Source organism: Miscanthus floridulus, chromosome 7 (assembly GCF_019320115.1).
Source record: "Miscanthus floridulus cultivar M001 chromosome 7, ASM1932011v1, whole genome shotgun sequence".
Taxonomy (NCBI): domain Eukaryota; kingdom Viridiplantae; phylum Streptophyta; class Magnoliopsida; order Poales; family Poaceae; genus Miscanthus; species Miscanthus floridulus.
Window position 1 is genome coordinate 128,879,194 of NC_089586.1, and position 22,345 is coordinate 128,901,538.

The 22,345-nt window shown below is 43.4% G+C and overlaps 2 protein-coding genes across 4 annotated transcripts; both read right to left on the minus strand.

Moving 5' to 3' along the window:
• Window positions 1-3,347: 3,347 nt before the first annotated feature.
• On the minus strand, window positions 3,348-8,004 carry LOC136464749 (protein BTR1-like). Its single transcript, XM_066463701.1, has 8 exons — window positions 7,753-8,004; window positions 6,212-6,450; window positions 6,043-6,143; window positions 5,543-5,736; window positions 5,149-5,270; window positions 4,330-4,455; window positions 3,943-4,004; window positions 3,348-3,871 (listed from the first exon to the last, which is right to left on the minus strand). The coding sequence occupies exons 1-8, from the start codon at window positions 7,850-7,852 to the stop codon at window positions 3,784-3,786; spliced, it is 1,032 nt and encodes a 343-aa protein (XP_066319798.1). The 5' UTR covers window positions 7,853-8,004; the 3' UTR covers window positions 3,348-3,783.
• A 1,498-nt stretch (window positions 8,005-9,502) lies between these two features.
• Window positions 9,503-14,222, minus strand: LOC136464750 (ubiquitin carboxyl-terminal hydrolase 2-like). Of its 3 annotated transcripts, none has more exons than XM_066463702.1 (6): window positions 14,068-14,222; window positions 13,732-13,794; window positions 13,051-13,097; window positions 10,650-10,696; window positions 10,464-10,566; window positions 9,503-10,378 (listed from the first exon to the last, which is right to left on the minus strand). In XM_066463702.1, the coding sequence occupies exons 2-6, from the start codon at window positions 13,760-13,762 to the stop codon at window positions 9,620-9,622; spliced, it is 987 nt and encodes a 328-aa protein (XP_066319799.1). In that variant the 5' UTR covers window positions 13,763-13,794; window positions 14,068-14,222; the 3' UTR covers window positions 9,503-9,619. The 3 variants fall into 3 exon arrangements, with proteins under 3 accessions (XP_066319799.1, XP_066319800.1, XP_066319801.1); XM_066463703.1 differs by lacking the exon at window positions 14,068-14,222 and adding an exon at window positions 13,971-13,995; XM_066463704.1 differs by lacking the exons at window positions 13,732-13,794; window positions 14,068-14,222 and adding an exon at window positions 13,404-13,455.
• Window positions 14,223-22,345: the final 8,123 nt, after the last annotated feature.

Below are 22,345 nucleotides of genomic sequence, written 5' to 3' on the forward strand. Positions count from 1 at the left end.
GTGGCAACAGGTAGGGCAGCGACGGCCTACGGGGCACCGTGGCCCGTTGCTGGCCGACAGCGGGCGCTGCGGTCGGAGCGGCCAAGCCGCAGCCAGGCCACGGTCGGAGCGCGGGCGTGTAGGGCACGACTGCATGGCGATGCAGAGCAGTCGTGTGTGGTGACCGCGCGCGCAGGCCAGATAGACAGTGACTGTGTGCATGCATGAATTTTAAAGCGTTCATAAAACTAAACTATCGGAGTTGAAGCTAAACCACCTTTACTATGCTAAAGAGGGCATATCAGGCTACCCATAAAGGCTAGAACATGGTACCAAGTCTTAGCTAGATTGCTCAGAATTAATTTGTGAACTTGGTATTGTCAAACTTGTATTTAGATTTAGTAACTTCTTAAGTTTGGCTGATTTTAAATTCCAAGTTCTATTTCCAAGCCATTGGAAATACTATCTAGCAATATTATTTTTCTACAGCAAGAGTTGCATTGTCATCTACAAAGTTTGTGCTTCAAACTTTATTAAGGTGTCACACACATGTTCTATAATGTTTTTGCTCAATAAAAATTGGTTTTCAACCCTACTTGATACAACATGAGCTTTGAATCAATTTTCATTTAACCTTTTTATTGGTCATTTTAGGCTACAAAAAATTTATCTACACACTTTATTACATGCTTTATCACATAAATATAATACTCATGATATGGTTTAGTAATTTGTTTAGGGCGTAGCACCGAGGGTGTTACAACAGCCTACAAGACATACATGTAAGAAAAAACAGGTATAGGGAAGAATCTTTGGAGGCTCTAGATCTGTTGTTGGTCCTTCTCCTTCCTGTGCCCCCACTTTATCTTCATCTGGTTCTACTACTAGTGAGCTCTCAGTTTATCTGGACAGTGACAATGTCACTGCATATGAGGATGATTTTGATTTACTTCTCTGGTGGCGTGACCACAAACTAAACTATCCAATCCTATCTATGATGGCTAGAGATATTATGTCTGTTTCTATTTCTACTGTCTCTTCGAAGTCATGTTTCAGCTTGATAGGAAAGATAATTGAAGAGCGCCGTCGTCGCCTGTTGCCTAAAACTGTGGAGATCCTAGCCTGCATAAAGGATTGAGAGTTGGGAGAAAGACGATTACAGCATGTTGTTGACAACCAAGAGCTATAGGACTCCTTCAAGAATCTATACCTTGATGAAGATGCAGATGGGGTTGCTGGTACTACTGGTTCATCTAGGGCTGGGGCTAGGGCTGGTTCATCTAGGGCTGGTACATCTAGGGCTACTGGTAACTAGTGTTGAGAGAGGAGAGAGTGCTCTGATAATCTTTTATCTCCATTTTGTATCTGTCATATGTGACTGTGACTTGAGATCTTTGAACAATGATGGAAGCCTTAATTAAGAATTGTGCTTCACTCTTTTTCATTTTCTAGAGTTTCTCACAAAGGTGAGTTTTACCTAGAAAGGTTTTTAATGAGACAACATTGCACAAACAGCTCATTTACCTTTTAAATTCTCCTTTGTGGCTCTATTTCTTATTTTGTTGGATTTGAGATTGCCTGAGTTTTTGACTTAGAAGTTAGAACAATTTGAGTGTTTGACAGATTGTGCATTTGTTTGAGTTGTGACTTGTGAAATTTGATAAGTGTTTGATGAGTGAATCTTTTTGAGGGGTTTTGAGGTCACCGGGCTGTGGGCTGGCACTGCATGTAATTTTGGCCGTGCTCAACGGTCCAGCACTTCACGAATTACGGCTCGTAGTGTCGTGCTTGGGCCGAAGACCAGGCACGGCTCGGGAGGCACGGCGTGCCGTGCCGACCCGACACTCTACGGGCCATGCCTGGCCCGTGCCCATGTTGTGCCGAGCCGGGCCGGCCCATTGGTCAACTATATCCGTCACCAAAAACATACAATTATAGCGTAGTATAGTACAGAGTCAATGCATAGACCAAGTTTAATTATAAATAAATATCATTTGATTCTCTATTTAAGTATATTTTATCAATAGTGTATCTATTTAAATGTTGTTGTTTTTTATAAACTTTTTAATCAAACTTTTGATAGTTTGGCTAACAAGAAAACTAGATTGTAGTAGTTATAAGGAAAACTAAAGTCCTCGTAGATTGCTTCTTGAAAATTCTCACCCCTTGCTTGTTGAAAATTCTCGTAATATATCCGTTAAATTTTCAGCTCTTTTTTTCAAACAAATGGCAACAACTCTCCTTTCGCTCAAGAAGAGGGAAGCAGGCCAAAACTTTATAGACGTAATCTTCCGTCCCAAATTATAAGTTATTCCAGGAATTTTGGAGAGTCAAAGCATCTCAGGTTTAACCAAATTTATATAATAAGATAATAACATTTATAATACCGACTAAGTATCATTAGATTTTTTATTAATTATATTTTTATAGTATAACTATTTGATGTCATAATTCTTTGTGTTTCTCTTTATAACTTTGGTCAAACTTAAAATGTTTATAACAGAGAGAGTATGACATTTGTAGTTTGTTGTTTTAACACTAGATCCCTGCTGGATTTCCTTGCCTGGCTCCGACAGCATTTTAGTCCTCTCATAAGCAAACATTAGTCACATATACCAGCATGGCAACAGGGCACCAACGTCTTGTTCAGCACATTCGACAAGTCCGGTCTTGTTCCACGTAGCATATGCTCCCTCTGTTCTAAAGACCGGTCTTTTTGGTTTTTCTACATACAAATAGTTTTTCTACCATGGGTCTAGATATTATAACATATATCTAAATACATAGTAAAAAGCTATTATACAAAGAAAAAAAATCAAAACAACTTATAATTTAGAATAGTGGGAGTACTTTCATAAGCGACAGCTAGATGCTACTATTATCTCCATCTCAAAAAGGATACAATGCTAGAATAGTGTTGAGTCAAACATTCATAAATTTAACCCACACTTGTATAAAATTATTATTATTTAACATCATAAATATAAATAATTAAATTCACCATTAAATATATTTTTCATAGTACACCCATTTAAAGCCATAGATATTGATATTATCTTCTATAAACCTAGTTTAACTTAAAATAATTTAACTCAAAACTGATTAGAATGGGGGCACTGTTTACTTAAACTTATTAGTCGTACTTTTTCAGTAAAATAATAGTGTTTTTCTAGAACAATAAATCAGCATCAGCCGTTTTTCCCGCCGACCTAACAGGGCTAGAACGGAGGGAGTACGGTAGACAGGCGACAAGATATACCTGGCTCTCAATCTCAGCCCCCGTCAATACCGCAATACCCTAGTTCGCACCGGGCACAAGAGTGAATGGTAAAAGCTGAAAGCTTTCAGCAACGCTCTTTCTGGTCACGTGAAAGAAAGCAACCATAGGTAAGGCACTCCTTTGGAGTAACTGCAGCAGCACAGATCTACATATACATACACAAAACTCAAAAAGTGTAGCAGGAAATCAACAGCTCTGCAAAACCACTAGCACAGGACAGGCAGCACTAGCCACTAGCACAGAGCGGCGCCTGCCATGTTATGGCATCCATGGGATATAACTCAGCCCTATTCCCAAATCAATTCAAACGCTGCACCTAATTATCTTCGACTACCAGTTTATACTAACATAAAACCATTGGTCGGACGCAGCACAACAAACAATAATAACTTGATTTTCTCTTCTCGAGCTTGCTAGGAAAAAAGAAAAAAAAAAGGAAAGCAGTTCCCACATCCTCCTAACTTGCATCAAACATGCTGCTCGGACTCAACAATGGCCCACGTCATTCCTTCAAAAGGGGCTCATCACCTCTCTGAACTGGCTGACACCCTCTGCATGATCATGGACTCCGCGGTCCGGATAGCTTCTGATGTTCCAGTAATCGTCACCTTCCTGCACCAGTGGATAAGATTTAGCAAAAACACATTATTTACTTATAGGAAAAAAGGTATGGAAGAAAATACCTGTCAGATGTCCCAGATATGAAGTCACCCCTATCTGATATCTTGATCCGAGCACCACTAGCCTTCATGGACAACAAATTGCAAGACATTATTTAGCTACTAATTATAGTGAAAACAGTGTGCATTCACACCAAGGGCCACAGCAGTTTATCATGGGTTGTTCAAAACCTTTGTGCTATTGATGATCTTTTGTTCCTAAAGGTAACAATGGCACAAGGTATTGTTTATACTTCTCTTAAGGGCAATCTACTTGACCAAAACAAGTTTTGAGAGGCAGAAGCAATTAGTGATACACATCATACAGGGAGAATGGGATCTAGCTTATGATTATCTGATGACTGGCCACATTACTGCTATAGTAAAACCAAATGCAATATAAACAGTTACCTGAATGATCTCTGTTATGTTCCTTCCAGCACGACCTACAACAGCACCAATGTGTTCATCGGCTATACCAATGGTCAAAGATTCTTGGGCTTCATTACTAGCAGGCGACCTCATAGGTGTACTGGGCTGCAAAGTGTCAACAGCAAATAGTCAACTCAAATTTATGCACCAGTATAGATATGTATGTCAAAAAATATGAAACAATTAAATTGTAACAATGGGTGAAGTTCTTTCGTGTTTTCCACCAAAAGCCACACTTTCCACGACATGCACAACATCAACCAACAAAAAACTACATAATGTTCACAGAAAACATAATAGCATTTCAAACATCTCAGCATACGAGCAGTATTACCAAGTCATAAATATAAGCATATAAGTGTCAAACTGCAAGAAAAATAGCATATGCAAATTAAATCAAACATCTACACTGGTTCATTAACATCATTCTAATGTTAGGTTGCACTCTGTAATCACAACAATTCAACAAAGATCAATAGTGCCCACGACAATGCGAGCACAATATTACCTTAAATTTATGAGACCTCCAACTTGTACTATCAAAGTTTGTCTCCATGAGATTTCTTTGAATTTGTTCAGAACAGAATATATAACATGATTACACTACAGAACAGTGTTTCCATTAGATAACATTACATACATATCAGCCCTCCAGGCTCCAGCCTACCTCTCTAATGCATAACAAAAGAAAACATAGAATAGCTCAATTTCAACAAAGATGGACTGAATGCATGCATATTGCAATGCACCTACAGAATAGCATGACAACAAGCAGAGCAACCCAGAGAAAACACTAACCTTGTTGTTTTGGTACCTTCCTCCGTACCCATTATTAGGTCCATAGTTCACAGCATTATTATATGGCACCTGCGGAATCATATAACCAACAGGAACACCAGGATAGCTTGGGAAAGTAAGACCTGATTAAATTTAAAGAACAGAATCAATCGCAGAATATTGTGATCAATATAGAATCGAAATGCCAGGCTTGACCATGACTGGCAAATGGTACTGCAAATACCACATGTCGATATACAAGAAAGCTCAACTATGTTTCCAAGAAATGCATGTTGTCATAAAGTGTGAAATGCAGATGGGATACATAAAAGACAGATGCAAGGAAGAGGTCATAAGGAGACATTTTCAGATATACATGTGGTAACATCAAGTAGTTATAGATGCCAGGATTTACCTGCATATGGAAATGGGGAACTCAAATTAGGTGGGTAGTGAACATCCTCAGATAACTTCTTCAGTATCAAATCTATAGCATTCATCTGATTATCAAAGGTTCCTGTGACTGTAACAAGCCTATCATGCAAACCAACATAGTTGTTATCCTGTGGAGAAATTTTGATTCCAGCATGTGATTCTTCAATAAATGACCTGAAGAGAAAAGAGAACACACCAACTTTCAACATGCAGAGTAATGTAAAAAAGAACAGCCATATAAAATGGGAATATAAATGAGTCGAGATATTTAGGACTGGAAAAACAAATTTACCATCAAACAACTAGAAGACTATTTGCAAAAGTAGGAACAGTATGCTTCTTACTTAACTACTTAAGTAGCATGGTTAATTTGTCGAATCATCATATATCACTGGCTTGTAAATAAAATTAACTACCACAATAGGAACAAAACCACTGATAATACAACAAAGTAGAACAGGTCTATGAAGATATACATACTTTATGGTTGCTCCACCTTTACCAATTATCCCACCACACGAGCTGTTAGGAACTACAAGTCTAACTTTAGGTCTAGCTTCAGCTTCATTCAATTCTTCACCCTGATAAAGTAACTGGAGAACATCAATCATCAACCATGGATCAGTCACTTGCAAATAAAATGCTTTACCTCAGCCAAAAGTTTCTCGAGAATCAACTCCATGGCCTTCATTACTTCATCAAACAGTCCAGAAACCATGATGATTCTGTCATTTGTACCAGGGAAAAACTCATGGCTACGTGATAACTGAATACGAGCCCCAGACTGGGACTGAAAGTCATTAATAGTTGATCCACCCTTGCCAATGATACATCCTGCTGCCGTATTAGACACCAGAAACCTCAAATGTGTTGGTTTCTCCTTGTCATCTGAGAAGAAATATCAATTGAAACTTCAGAAATATGTTGAATCTCAATAGTTATTAAACCATTATGAGTTTAATCATTAAGTTTTTAATAAGTTAAAAAACAGCAAGGTTGATGCATATTGCAGTTGAAACTGGAAACCACCGGTACATCTATTAACTCAGTTGAAGCCTAAGGATGCAGTGGCTTAAATAATTTCAGTTAAAAAAATCACAAATCCAGAAAACAGTAAGCAAGTAAATCCAAATTGCCCATACACAGAACAGAACCAATGTACACAACATACTACGTGGAATAGGACATAGGATGGAGTCTTAAGCTGACAAAACTATTTCACCTAGTTGGTTGAGGGGTAGGCCACAAGCTTTATCCTACCTTCTGGCTTCTAGTGGGTTCATATAGGTTACCAATAGAACTGACTACGTGGACAAGTGTACAGGGCTGAGGTACCATTCAACAAGAGGACTATAAATGATCATAGAAACAACTTTTAGTCTATGCACAAGTACATGCACAGAGTCACAGATCCCAAGTACCACGGTTTAAGCATCACCAATTAGCATATTTTCACAAACATAACCAGTTGAAAACTATAGTATCCCAACATTTTCAGGATAGCAGACATTGTAGGTTAGAATAGCTACAATATGAATTTGGCATACTTATTTCCATCCAATGACCTACACTTAATTCAAACAGGACCATATCTGTAACTGAAACTTCTCTTTAAACAGAGAGGAGGAATAATTTACAACACTAAGCTTCGGGGGTGCCATCATTATACTAACTATTATGCACTAAGTGTCACATTTATCACGGCATCCAGCAGTTAAATGTCCTAGGTTAAGCCTGCCATGCCCACATAATAACCCGCATCATTAGCAGCTACCAGTACATGATGTGCAACACATGATGTGCAACGGCGTCAGCAATCTAACCGAGGACAAACATTATTACAGATTAAACCAGCTCTGAACCGAACGTCCTCCGCAGTGACGTTTATCATTAAGAGTGGAAGTGGAGACAACAAAGCAAAGCAAAGCAAAGCGGTACTAGGGCAACCCCGTGAAGGCGATCCTATGGGAAACGCAGCTCAAATCGCAGCGCACCGATGGCGACGCGACACTGGCGCCAACCAACTGCTTACAGATCTCGGCATCGGGGCGGGAAGCGGGGGCCCAGATCTCACGGATCCAGGCACGCTGCAGCCAGGCACGCGCACTCAGGGGCCACGTACATACAGACGCCGGGGAGAGCGAACCCGCGCGCGCGACGGGACGGAGAAGAGAGACGCGTGGCAGTTACCTCCTTCCTCGGAGGGAGGCTGCTGCTGCGGAGGGGAGCGGGGGGCACGCTTGGGGGCGGATTCCGGAGAGGAGGCGTAGGGGGAGCCCGGGGCTTCCATCCTTCCTTCCTGCGGCGGGGCGGCGCGGGGGCGGTGGGGGGCGGAGGCAGAGGCAGATGCGGGAAACTCTAGCTAGATCTCTCTGGGCCTACGCCATGGATTCCAAGTGAAGTGCGGAAGGAGAGGGAGGAGGGGGGCTGGTTGGGCTTTTTTGGACTTTATTATCCGCCCGTCCACCCGTTTTCTGTTTTTGGGCTTGCCGCGACAGAGCTACTAGTAGGGATTTTTTTTTAAATGATACATATATTTCCACACAAAAATAAAAAAGGGATGTATATTAAAATATGTACTTCCTCCCCATGGCAACTTTCACATTACTCCCTTGAAAATATGTATACTTCCCCCAAGTTTTTGTTTACTTGTCGTTCATGACTTTCACACTTTTAGATTTGATCAAATACATATAAAGATACTAATAAAGTATGATGTATAGTTAGTATCATTAGTTAATAATGAATCTCTGTTCATAGCAATAATAAACACATTAGAAGATACAAATAGTGATAATAGTTTCTATAATTTTGATCAAATTTAAAAATGATTTCTCAAGAAACAAGATAAAATAATTCCTTGCAAAACAAAGTTATGCAATTATTTTACAACGAAGGGAGTGTATTAAAAAGGTGGTGTAGGTAATCGAAGATAGCGGTAAGGATTAATGGTATAATCCAGAGCGTTGTATATATTTCACGGTCTAAATATTTGTTTCTTTTAGGAAGCAATACAATATCTTTGTGCTGCACTGTAGCACCATAAACAGAGGGGCTGTTTGGCAAGGCTCCGCTCCGCGTGCTCCAAGCCGGAACGGAGCCCTTCTGCAGAAGCCGAAAATCATAGCTCTACCTACCGTACAAGAAAGGCCCCGTTTGGCGGGGCTCCAGTGGCTCCGGCTCCCGCCTGTCGGTCGCCCAACGGCCGACACCCGGTTACTGTTCACCGGAGCCGTTTTTCTCTCTCCTCCTTTCCTCTCTCACTCCAGAGCCGGAGAAGCTCATTTTTCTAGCTCCGCGGCTCCGGCTCCTGTAGGCACCTGTCGGCCGCCCAGCGGCCGACACCCGGCTACAGTGCAGGAGCCGGAGCCCGGCCAAACGGGGCCAAAATAGCTCCTCACCCATTCTACGGCTCCTCCTCACCGCTTGGTGCAGCTCCGCTGCCGAAGCTGGAGATGGAGGTGAAGCCCGAAATCGCAGCTCTGCGTGCCGTACGAGAAAACGGCTCCTCGCCCATTCTATCGACATGTTCGCTGGTTGATTTCTGGACTGATAAGCCTGACTAGTACTGATTTGTTATAAGAGAAAAACGCTGTTGACTGACTGATAAGCCCTGTCCGAAACCAATAAACGAATAGAGCGGTCCTCCAACCTGCATCGTTTGGTGCGGCTCCCCTTCCCGACTGGAGCCGGAGCCGCACCCAACAGGCGCTTAGTTCGCATTTACCAGTGGCTAACCCCGACAAGTAACATGGATCCCGTACTCAACTAGCAAGTGGTATCTCAAAAATATTACCCAAAACGATCCACAGCCTTCAACGCGTTTTATAATCCACAGGGACAATTAACCTGACACAAAAATAAACGACTAAAATTGACCACTTCAACGTACGTACTCAGCAAAAATGGCGTAGCTGCTGACACAACACAGCGTGCAAAATGGTCAATAACCTTGGTAATAATTTCTCTAAGCTGCCAACTAGGCAATGTGTTCTGATAAGATAACACGCTCACAGAGGACATCGCAAAAGCTACCACAGTATATGACATTTCACCATCATCTTGTGCTAGGGCTTGATGACTTTTGCTGTTTGGCTTTCTCGACCAGAGGTTTTAGTTGCTGCTTCTCTGCAAGCATCTTCAGCAAGTTGAAGAGGAAAGGGATGTAGTTATGCTTCCTCCGAATGTTCTCCGTCTTCCACTTCTTGAACTTCTCTTCTTCCATGATCATCTTCTCTGTGACGGTTTCGATTGCCGATATCACCTCTGTAAGCGAGTTGTTCAAGGATTCTGTGGCGGAAGTCTTGTTCATCTCCTGCAAAATCTGCTCCCTTCTCTTCTCCAGTTCCTCCAGCTCAGCATTGTACACCTCTTTCCTGTTCTTTATGATGGCCATAAGATTGAACCTGATCTCACTCTGTGAGTAGCGCTCGATCCTTTCTTGAATAACGGGCTGAAACATCCGTAGCCAATCAAGGTCATCAGCACCACTGCACTGCCCAAGATTTACAGGCCCTTCCTTCAGCCCATCCAGCTCATACAGGACACCTTCAAAAGGTAAATAGCTTATGAAATGGTAAACATCATCATCCTTAGTCACGGCTCTCTGCTCATCAGAAATAAATGGCTCTGGCCTTGCAAAGCTGTTATGAGATGTCCGGATAGATTCGCTGTTGCTGATAGCTAAGCCCTTCAGATCAGGTGTGAAAGCTCCTGTGAATTCCTTCAATTGTGATAATTCTGGACCGATGTCAATTTCAGGGCGATTCATGAGAACTGAGAGAATAGCTTGAGTAGCACATGCGTTAGTGATGACCTGAAAATAAGCAGATAGATTGGCTGTTATTGTTAAGCACAAAGTAGCAAACATGGTAAGCTAAAAGGGCCAGAATGGAACTAACTTGGTGTGCAAAGAAAAGGTTTGGATTAGGATCTCTGACAACAGGCCGTTCATCCTTCTCCCCAGGTATCCACTTGAAGAGAAAAATTAGCCCATATATTGGCCTATGAAAAGTGGTGAGGAAGAATATGTGTTCAGGGCGTTCAGATAGCAGATATTGATGACATAAAAGAATAAAGATTCTCACCGCAGTTGACTAAGAGAGTCCACATCAAGAGAATAAAGCTCTTCCACCTGTTCAAAGAACATCCCAAATATATAAATGTCTTACCAGCATTATCAAACTCAAGAATAAAAGCATGACCTCAAACATAGTTGGTAGCTGGCATGTTGTCATGTGACTAGAGGTCCCATACTGAACGAGTGCAAGTGAATAAGCAAGTGAAGAACAAAATCTCACTCAAGGCCTCTCATTTGAATTTGAGTTGACAGTTGCATAAAGGTAAAAAAAAGTAACTATTGACAGCAAATTATCAGCTATTCTTCTTTAAACTATAGTGCACATCTTCACAATCTTGTTGACATACAAGTTTGCAATCAGCTACAACAACAACAACAACAACAACAAAGCCTTTAAGTCCCAAACAAGTTGGGGTAGGCTAGAGTTGAAACCCAACAGAAGCAATCAAGGTTCAGGCACGTGAATAGCTGTCTTCCAAGCACTCCTATCTAAGGCTAAGTCTTTGGGTATATTCCATCCTTTCAAGTCTCCTTTTATTGCCTCTACCCAAGTCAACATCGGTCTTCCTCTGCCTCTCTTCACGTTACTATCCTGACTTAGGATTCCACTACGCACCGGTGCATCTGGAGGTCTCCGTTGCACATGTCCAAACCATCTCAACCGGTGTTGGACAAGCTTTTCTTCAATTGGCGCTACCCCTAATCTCTCACGTATATCATCGTTCCGAACTCGATCCCTTCTTGTATGACCGCAAATCCAACGCAACATACGCATTTCCGCGACACTTAGCTGTTGAATATGTCGTCTTTTCGTAGGCCAACATTCTGCACCATACAACATAGCAGGTCTAATCGCCGTTCTATAAAACTTGCCTTTTAGCTTCTGTGGTACCCTTTTGTTACATAGGACACCAGACGCTTGCCGCCACTTCATCCACCCTGCTTTGATTCTATGGCTAACATCTTCATCAATATCCCCGTCCCTCTGTAGCATTGATCCTAAATATCGAAAGGTATCCTTCCTAGGCACTACTTGACCTTCCAAACTAACATCTTCCTCCTCCCGAGTAGTAGTGCCGAAGTCACATCTCATATACTCAGTTTTAGTTCTACTAAGTCTAAAACCTTTGGACTCCAAAGTCTCCCGCCATAACTCCAGTTTCTGATTCACTCCTGTCCGGCTTTCATCAACTAGCACTACATCGTCCGCGAAAAGCATACACCAAGGGATGTCCCCTTGTATGTCCCTTGTGACCTCATCCATCACTAAAGCAAACAAATAAGGGCTCAAAGCTGACCCTTGATGTAGTCCTATCCTAATCAGGAAGTCATCCGTGTCTCCATCACTTGTTCGAACTCTAGTCACAACATTGCTGTACATGTCCTTAATGAGCCCGACGTACTTCGTTGGGAACTTTATGTTTGTCCAACGCCCACCATATAACATTCCTTGATATTTTATCATAAGCCTTCTCCAAGTCAATAAAAACCATGTGTAGGTCCTTCTTCTTCTCCCTATACCGCTCCATAACTTGTCTTATTAAGAAAATGGCTTCCATGGTTGACCTTCCGGGCATGAAACCAAATTGGTTCATAGAGACCCGCGTTATTGCTCTCAAGCGATGCTCGATAACTCTCTCCCATAGCTTCATAGTATGGCTCATCAACTTAATTCCTCGGTAATTTGTACAACTTTGAATATCCCCTTTATTCTTGTAGATCGGTACCAATATACTTCTCCTCCACTCATCAGGCATCTTGTTCGATCGAAAAATATGGTTGAACAGCTTGGTTAACCATACTACAGCTATGTCCCCGAGGCATCTCCACACCTCGATTGGGATACCATCCGGTCCCATCGCCTTACCTCCTTTCATCCTTTTCAACGCCTCTCTGACCTCAGATTCTTGGATTCTCCGCACAAAGCGCCTATTGGTGTCATCAAAAGAGTCATCCAACTGAAAGGTTGTGTCCATATTCTCACCATTGAACAATTTGTCAAAATACTCTTGCCATCGATGTCGGATCTCATCCTCCTTTACCAAGAGATGCTCCCTTTCATCCTTAATGCACTTAACTTGGTTGAAGTCCCGTGTCTTTCTCTCACGAACCCTAGCCAATCTCATCCTCCTTTGCAATCAGCTACGTGCCATATATTAATTATGTTTATCCTACAGTCATATTTGGCAGTAAGGCAGTTCCTAAAATGAGAGTTTCAGGTTGCTGTCAGTTTCACAGCATCAGGAAGAAACAAATCTTCAGAAGAACTAGTGTACACTAGTGAATGAACAGGTCTGAGTGCATACTGCCATTGCAGATACAATAATAATTCAAAAGATGAGAAAACAAACAGTTGATAGAAAACAAACAGTTTAGGCAAGGAACGCAACAGAGCCCTGGAAGCTAACCTGTACACCTTTCACTTGCATTTGCTGAATCAGCTCGGTGAACACACCTGCTCAAGTAAAACATAAGCAATGGTTTAAAACACCGATAAGAACAACAAAGACAGAAGTACAAATGGAAGTAAGCATAACAAAATGCGTTTCAACTCATCAATGGTTTGCTGTTTCATGAAAGTAGGGAGAAAGTAATATGCCAAAGAACAGAGCTACCAATGGTCGGTAGATTATTCAAAAGTGTGATGACTGATGACATAAGTTGTTTTTTCACGCTACTATTAGGAATGGTGAAGAGCACATGCTGAATGACTTAAAAAGATGATGAAAGGGCGGGCCTGGTGCAAGCGGTAGAGTCTTACCGCCTGTGACCGGAAGGTCCCAGGTTCGAGTCGCAGTCTCCTCGCATTGCACAGGCGAGGGTAAGGCTTGCCACTGACACCCTTACCCAGACCCCGCACAGAGCGGGAGCTCTCTGCACTGGGTACGCCCTTGAAGATATTTTAAGTATAACCGAGCCCACTACACTTATGAGCAAAACACAGAAAATGCATGATATGCGAAGCTGGACGGGCAGGGAAAAAAAAGGGAGTATCCTGCCCGTGCGCTACCATGCCATACACCTCCCGTGAATCGGAAATTACAAGGAACAGTACATATGGTCATTGATGAGACCATGCTCAAACTCACCAGGATCAGACTCAATAGTGCACCAGGACATCCTTGCGAAACCACTGAAGTATCCTGGTTGCCCTGGCACAATCAATCATAACAAAAACATGGTAAATACACGCGCGGCACCAAACAGCTTATACTAATAAGCTGGGGTGAACGCAGGGGCGGACCCAGTAAAGGACATGGCTGTACACATGTACACCGATAATTTTTGCAAAGCAATCGAAGTTAGTAGGCATAATACATGCACATACACTTGTAGTTAGATCAGATCCGAATACAAATAGTAGGTTAGGGTTTAGGTGCTCAGTTTCGCACAGCACGAAGAGAAGACCAAGGGGCGGGCGTAACTGATGGTGCTCGTCGACAGCGAAGGGGCCGAAGAAGACCTGGGCACCAGGCGAGTAGCGCGGCTGCGACGGCCGCCCAGTCGTCGTCGTCGCCGTCGCCACGAGAGAGAAGTGGGGAGGGAGAGTGCAGCGCGCACGCTGTGTAACGGAAGGAGAAAAGGGAGGGTTGCAGGCTTTGCAGCGAATAGGCAGGTCCGGTCCGTGTACGGCCATTTACATGGGCCTGAGCCTGGACTTTTACTGGAAGGAAACTATCGATGGTCAAACGGGCTAAGCCTAGTGAGCGACACGAGGCCCAGTTCTATTAGACATGAATTTTAAACTATTTTTGACCTTCTTTTAGGATCGTCCGATTTACTTTACAAAACCGACTTTTTACCGTCTTAACTTTTAAAATCATTTGGGTTTTGCATCTATCTAGTTTTGTTGACGTGACACCATGTCAAAGGAGACAGATTGAATTAAGTTAAAAGTTTTGGGATATAAATCAGACTAGAAATATTATTTTTAAATAAGAATTTTTAAAAATGAATTCAAAATTTATCAAAATATTTTTTCCATAGAAAATAATGCAATTAAAAAAACCTAACATTTGGTTTAATCTAAGAAAAATCATAAAATTTTGTTTTAGCTTGGAAAATTCGGTTTTTTCCCTAAAAACATACTCCATCTTATAGTGCTTAGTTTGAAACTGTTCGAATCTTGATATACTTACTTTTGTGCCTATTTGCTAGTAGAAGCTCTTGTTACCTATTATAATTAGTCGATGTTGATCACCCGGACTATGTAGAAGCGTTAGTAGGAGAGCTTTGTTAGGACCATAGCGGGTGTTGGTCCCATGCCTAATAAATTTTCAAAAAGGGTTGGGAGCTCTGCTATTCACTTAAGAAGAATAGAATTGTCTCGTTTTTATTTATTTATTTAAGCTCCTTGAGCAGAAACCCACGCCACGTCACCCCGAAGTTCCCCTGTCCGTCCGATCTCCCATCCAGCGGCCCAGATTTGTTGGATCAGATTTCGTTGGAAGCGGCTTCTCCTGCTTCTTGTTGCCTTCTCTAGCTTCTCTGCATTTTTGGCTTCACGTCCAAATCCAGAAAACCAAATATATACTGCTGCTCCCGCTTCTCCTTCTAGATTCTGGCCCCCTCCTCTCTCTCCCCATTGGTCTCTCCCTCCCCATCCAGACGCGCATAGCACAGCCACGACCGTCATGGCCGGCTGCTGTGGCTGCAGCCACCCTCCTCATCCTCCTCTGCCCTCCCTCACCTGCCTCTCACCTCTGTTTCTCCCTTCCCTTCCCTCCCAAGGCGACGGCACCCCTGCGGGTGGTGCGTCCACGCGGGAGGGGCTCGGCAGCCCCCTTCCTCTCTCCATTGTCGATGAAAGATGCTCGGCAGTCCTCCAAGGGGTATCCCACGAAGGTAGATTGATCGGTGGAGGTGCGCGTGATAGGAACCGGATGGTGACACAAGGCGCAGAGACAGTGATTTAGACAGGTTCGGGCTGTCTGATCGACGTAATACCCTACGTCCTGTGTCTTTGGTGTATTGTATTGAGATGTAGTAGCCATCAACTAGGGGACCCCTGCCTCTTTTTATATACTCTAGAGGGGTAGGGTTACAAGAAAAGTATCATATTTGGTACTATACAATATCTTGCGGTGCACATCGACCAGTGTCGTGCACGCCTTGATCTTGTGGGCTAGGCCACCTCTGATGGTGCGGCCTATGTCTTGTCTTGTGTATATTGGGGGTCATATCCCCCATAGCTAGTCTCCGAGCGCCTTGTATCCTTTGAGCAACGCTGTCTTGAACAAGTCCGAGCACTTTGACGTGAAGCCGATCAGTTTAACTGGTAATCCGAGCAGTGAAAGTCGAAACCGACCAGTTTAACTAGTGACCTTAGCGGTGAAGGTCAAAACCAACCAGTTTAACTGGTGACCTGGGCGGTGAAGATCGAAGCCGATCAGTTTAACTGGTGACATGTGCGGTGAAAGTCAATGCCAACCAGTTTAACTGGTTAGAAGACCTCGGACTTAGCCAAGTAAAGCTTGCTAGAAGGATGTAAGGGGCTCAAGATAAAATTTGAAAATTCTTCCACTTAGGAGAAGTGCAGCCACTTAGACTCCATCAACAAAGAGAGTAAATCAAGAAATAAGCACTACATTCATCGCCAGGTGAAGTGTAGCCACTTAGTCCTCGAGCCTGCTGGAAGATGAAGAATAAATCTTGTAGCAGGGTCAAGGAAAAAAGTCTGAAAGCTTGCCGATGTCATCTGACATGCGCGTATTAAGACTCCAGATGTGCTGCCCAAGATCAGCACCCTGATCCGAACAGCATGGAGCAGCTTGATAGCACACCTATGAGACGTAGCAAGATCCGACTACTAAGGGAGTCCTTAGCTTAGCTGGTGATGCTTGCACAAAGAATCTGAACACCGAGGAGTCCTCAACGTAGCTAGCGATGTCCGAGCACCGAGGAGTCTCTAGCGTAGCTAACGATGTTCGAGCACCGAGCAGTTCTCGGCGTAGCTGGCGATGTTCGAGCACCGAGAAGTCCCCAGCGTAGCTGGCGATGTCTGAGCACCAAGGAGCCCCCGGCGTAGCTGGCGATGTTTGACCACCGAGGAGTCCCGGCGTAGGTGGCGATGTCCGAGCACCGAAGAGTCCTCGGCATAGCTAGCGATGTTCGAGCACCGAGGAGTCCTCGGCGTAGCTGGCGATGTCCGAGCACCGAGTAGTCCTCGGTGTAGCTAGCGATGTTCGAAGACCGAGGAGTCCTTGGCACAGCTGATGATGAACAGTATGGTCAACTTGTCGGCAACGAAGTGAGCATTGAGTAGAAGCGACCGATGAACAGTCTGATCAACTGGTCGGCGACAAAGTCCATGAACCTAGCGGTTCGACCAGTTAATCAGTGGAGAAGTCCGAGCACCAGGTGCTCCGATCACCTGGACGATGATCCTGCAATACAAATATATAGAATGGGTAGTACATGATGTAAAAATATATGAACTCCAGAGGAAAACCAGCAATAGTGATGAAATAGTGTGTGCAGCTCGACGATCAGTTGGTGTAAACACTTCATGTTATTATGAAGATGTATTTATATTTAATATAAACCGCCCGACCAGTTAGTGTATAGCTGACTCTCCAGCCCTAGCTAGCCCGTTAGCCATAACGTGGAGCGCGGAGCTCGTGTGCGTGTAGGAAGAACAAAGCGTCGCTAAGGAGCCACTGTCGACCACCCATAACATAAAGGGCAGACACTCGTGCACATGTAGGGAGGAGCCGGAGATAGGGCCGTCTTTGGGGACATCCGAGCGTCAACATGATTGTTCATGGATTTGCCTTAGGCTTAGCTGTATGTCATCTTTAAGATGGTATACATGAAAGAAAATTGTTTGAAGAGCAAACATGGAGAAAATAGCTCAGAGATATATTATGGCCCCGTTCGCTAGGAGGAATTTGGAGGAATCTGGATGAATCTAGAGGAATCTGTGAGAGGAAATCAGTCGTGAACATTGTTTTTCAGCCATAAATAGTGTTTTTATGGCACCAGCCGAACGGAGCCTATGGCGATATACGAAGATCAAAGAATATTTAAAAAAATATTAAAGCGTGACTTAGCTTTAGACAGAATATCTGGTCGGTGTTGTGTGGCGTTATCTGGTCGACGTTGATGAAATTACCCGGCGCTCGAGCTTTCTGAACTATCGTCATGATGGCGGTCGCAGTTATCACGGCGCCGTTCTTTGCGGCGATCATCATTGCGACGTGGTAGGTTCTCAGAGTGGATCATCATTGCGACGTGGGAACATAGCATGGGCGAAGGCTTGAGTCCAATGCTGCAGGTCTTGCGGTGTCGATGTTGGATCAAGAAGATATACCTACGGCAACAAGCAAGGGAAATTGCTTTGTTCGTTATGCATGCACACATGCATGAGTAGCCTGCTTGTCTTGTAGATCGGACGCCTTGGTTGTTTTGCTTGTGAAAGTGCATCTAGCTCTTTAGTGGGTTTTGGATGATTGAATAACAACGTGATTCAAGGACTAACCCGTTTGCTAAGTGTGGATAGGTAATAGGTTATCTCACAGGTACTTAATGAAAGCCAAAATAATGTATTGTTGTATAAACAATTTAGTTCAAGTACAAGACAACAATGCAAATGGAATTCATGCAAATGCTTAATTATTGTGGGATTTCCATGTACTAGTTTGAAAGCAAGCTTGTAAGAATTAATTAATGAGACATAAGGGAGTGCATATGGATTGGTTTCATATTTGAAGCTTGCTAAATTAAAATAAAAAAGATAATAATACATGAATGGATGATTCAACACAAGATGTGACTTGATGGCTTGAGATGGTGAAGATAGCAAGGAAAGGCTTCGAGGTACTAAGCAAGAGTGAAGGGCAAGCGACGGCTTGGCGGCTGAAGAACCTAGCTAGGGTGAAGAAGGAAGTACTTGCATTTAGTTGAGGTACTAATCAAGCTATGATAGTCACGTTTATTTGGAGGATCAAATCACTATTGGAGTGTTTGATGGAAGTGACTTGATACAATTGGGATTATTCAAATTTGATGAATGGAATCAAGTCACATGCTCAAGTGAAAAGATCAACATCAACAAGTTAGCACCCTTACTTGATGAAGATTGGAAGGGACAGCATCAATTCAAATGAGATCAACTCAAATGGTATAAATTCATTTTTCCTTTGATCTTGAGTTTAATAGGTATGCCATACTATTAAGAGGGATACATCATGTTGATAGATAATGTTTCATAAGTGCTCAAGCCAACCCATGTGAGTTTTGAGTATTTGAGCGACAAAAGAGCTAACTTTATCTTTGCTGGTCTGGCAATACCGGACGTGTCCGGTATTGATACCAGACGTGTCCGGTATTGATACCAGACATGTCCGGTACTTATCCAGCAGTGCTAAAACTGTTGTTTTCGGGTTGGTTCATCGGGAGTTCCGACGTAAGTCAGGAGTTCCGACGGTCGGGAGTCCCGGCAAGGGTCGGGAGTTCCGACGTCTCGCACTTTAACTAACTTGGAGGGTTCGTTGTCCTAGTCATACCAGACGTGTCCAATATGCAAGACCAGAGGCCAACGGCTAGTTTTTAAAAGCCTTGAGAGTCGGGAGTTCTGACATATGTCGGGAGTTTCGACACCTCACAAACTTCAACTCAATTATATGGTTTTCAAAATTACTGAGGGTCAGGAGTTCCGACATAAGTCGGGAGTTCCGACGGTCGAGAGTTCCAGTATTCATCGGGAGTTCCGACGCCTCACAACTTCACTGTAACTTAGTTACCGTTGGCGTAGTGTAAGTCATACCGGACGTGTCCGGTATTGCAACAGCTATAAAACGGCTAGTTTTTCCAAGGGGGCTATAAATACCCCCAAGCTATAACACCTCGGTGTTAATCATGCACTAACATTCCATCCCATGAACATAATCATCATCACCTCATGCATAAGCATCATTCACGCATTTCATTTCGAAAGAAATGAAGTATCATTTCATGTGATGCTTAAGTTGATTGAAAATTTATTCATGTTTCAAACAATGTGAAATGCCATGCTCATGTTTGGATGCCATGATTCTTGTTTTGATCACTAAGATAGCTTATAAATGTTTAAGATACAAATTGGAGCCAAGTTCATATTCAAAGTTTTGCCAAATTTTGCTTTTAAACAATTCTTCAAAATTAGAGTTTTGAATTAATATTGATGTTTATTTTGTAATTCAAAATCTATTTAGAATTGGACTGTGGTCATAAAAGCAAAGTTGTAGATCTTAAAAAATGGAACAACTTTCATTTTTACACCAACTTTTAAAACTGCTTTGAAATTGCTCAAAATTTGCATTGAAGGAAATGGGGATAGAAAATAAATAAAAAAATCATCACATTTCACTTGAATGGGCCGCAACCTCGCTTTCGGCCCAGCCGCTCACGGCGGCCTGGCCTGCCTCCGTGCTGGCCCGCTCACCCGGCCTACCTTAGTGCCGTGCCGCGCCTGTTCCCACATGCTGTGCCTGACCGCGTCAGAGCGCGCTCGCCGCGTGGCCGCCATACGTCGGCGACGCACGCCGCGCGGTAGCCCCGGCCTGCCCCGCGCCCTCCTATCGCGCCTTCACCTTCCCGGCCGCGCTGCGCTCCTTCTCACTCCCCACTCCACTCTCTTGCTCGCTCAGCAGCAGCAACAGCAGCGGCGCACGTCCGCCTTCACCACCGCGTGCCGCGCCTCGTCGGAAGTAGCTCGCCTAGCCATCCTAGCTCGCTGTTGAACCCTCCATCTCGCTCGCAGCTCCGCCTCCTCCTCGCGCACCTCGTGCTCACCTCGGTAAGCCGTGAGAAGCTCCCTCTCCCCAGGAATCTCTCGCTGGAGTCGTGGCCGAGCTCGCTGGAGCACTCCGCTCCATGGACCTCACCCCTCCGTCCTCCTTCTTGCTCTTCCTTCGCGCACACGAGCACCGCACAAGCTCGGGGAAGCTCCTGCACCACCTCTCGCGCCCCTTCTCAGCCAAAGATGGCCGACTGTCGGTGAGTCGCGCCACCGCTCCGCCATGCATGCCACCGAGCTTCATTACGAGCTCCTCCTGTGCCTTCACTTGGTGCACTACGTCCGCCTCGTCGTGGGTGAGCTGCTAGTGGTGGCAGCGCCACCGGCTAGCTCACCGTCGGCGAACGTCGGTCGGTCAGTGGCGGCCCTGCTCGGCTCCGGCTGACACGTGGGCCCGGTTTGACCAAGGGTCCCACCTGGCAGCCCCTCTGGGTGCACTGCACCGGGTGCACCTAGCGGTTCTGGGTTGGGGGAATTTCAGTGTTAAAGAAAATGATTTCAGAAATTGATTTACAAAGCTTGTAAAATGTATATCTCCAGTTATATTGCTCCAAAAATGGTGAAACAAATTTTGTTGTGCTTCTTGTCACGAGATCTACATGATAAAAATATTGCATGTCATTCTTAAGAATCTTTTCTGTGGAGTTTTATTTAATCATTGAAATTGTTGTTTTCTTAAGATAGTCATAATAAATCATAGAAAGATCAGAAAAATATGCTTCCAAGTTTGTTACTCTTCTTGTGTAAAGTACTTCCTAGGAAAAATATGTGCCATGCATGTCCTGTAGAAAAATTGTGAGGTGTAGTTCAAGTGCCTTTAATGGCTGATTTTTGTTATTTTTGCTAGAGAGCAAAATTTGTATAAAACATGCATGTGATAATTTTTGTGCAATGATTATTTACTGTATAAAACATAGGAAAAATATTACATCTATTGTTTGACACTTTTCATAATACAAAGTATTTTCATGTTCATAATTATGTCATAGCTTGTCATTTTTTGTGTAGGCTACTCCACTTATTCAAATGCCATAAAAATCTGATGGTAGACTACTTAGGGTAGTACTGTGCTATGGTAATTTTCTAAGATTTTTTCTAAGCTATAAAAATGGATGTTGCTATTCAAACCTATTATTAATTAGGGTTTAATCAAATGCTGCTTTTGTGTATGATTAAGAAATTAGTGAAGCTTTGGTGTATCTTTGAAGCATTTAATGAGATGTGTTGACTTAGCATCTTAATAGTAGAAGAGAATGCGGTAGATGACATGTGCTTGTAGTACATGTTCTTGGATAATGTTGACTACTTTGCATGCCATCATATTTATCGTGTTTATTTCATCCGATGCACCTTTTGCATAAGCACTTACGCACATGCATCATACAGGATCGCAAACCAAGAGCCTAGTCATCATACCTGAGGAGTCCGAGGAGCAGCTCGAGGTGCAGCCGCAGGAAGTGATCGAAGCAAACGAGGAGGACGTTGAGGAACTTCTGGAGTGCCCTGATCACCGCCCAAGCTCCTTCAAGAGAGGCAAGCCCCGAAGCATTTTTCCCCGATTTACAATTATTAATTAAATGCTTTACTTTAATTAATGCATTATGTTTAGGAGTTCTTTGCAACTGTTGCTGCATTATACCTTGTCTACCTTTGTTATACTATATCTTTGTTACCCTGGTATCCGCAGTCGAGTCAATGCTTAGCTGGCTTAGACCGATAGAAGTCGGGTGATTTCCTATCACCTGCGAGCTATAGGTGGTTACCTGGATCTGCTTGGAGAACTATGTAGTCATGGTATAACTAAGTATTAAATGAAGTTGAGACCGGACGAAGACTTATAGAGTTTTGAACTGTAGTGCTTTTCCGTCTGTGTCGATTAAGGACCGACCGTTGTTGGGCCTCGAGTCATGTTGAACACATGCCTT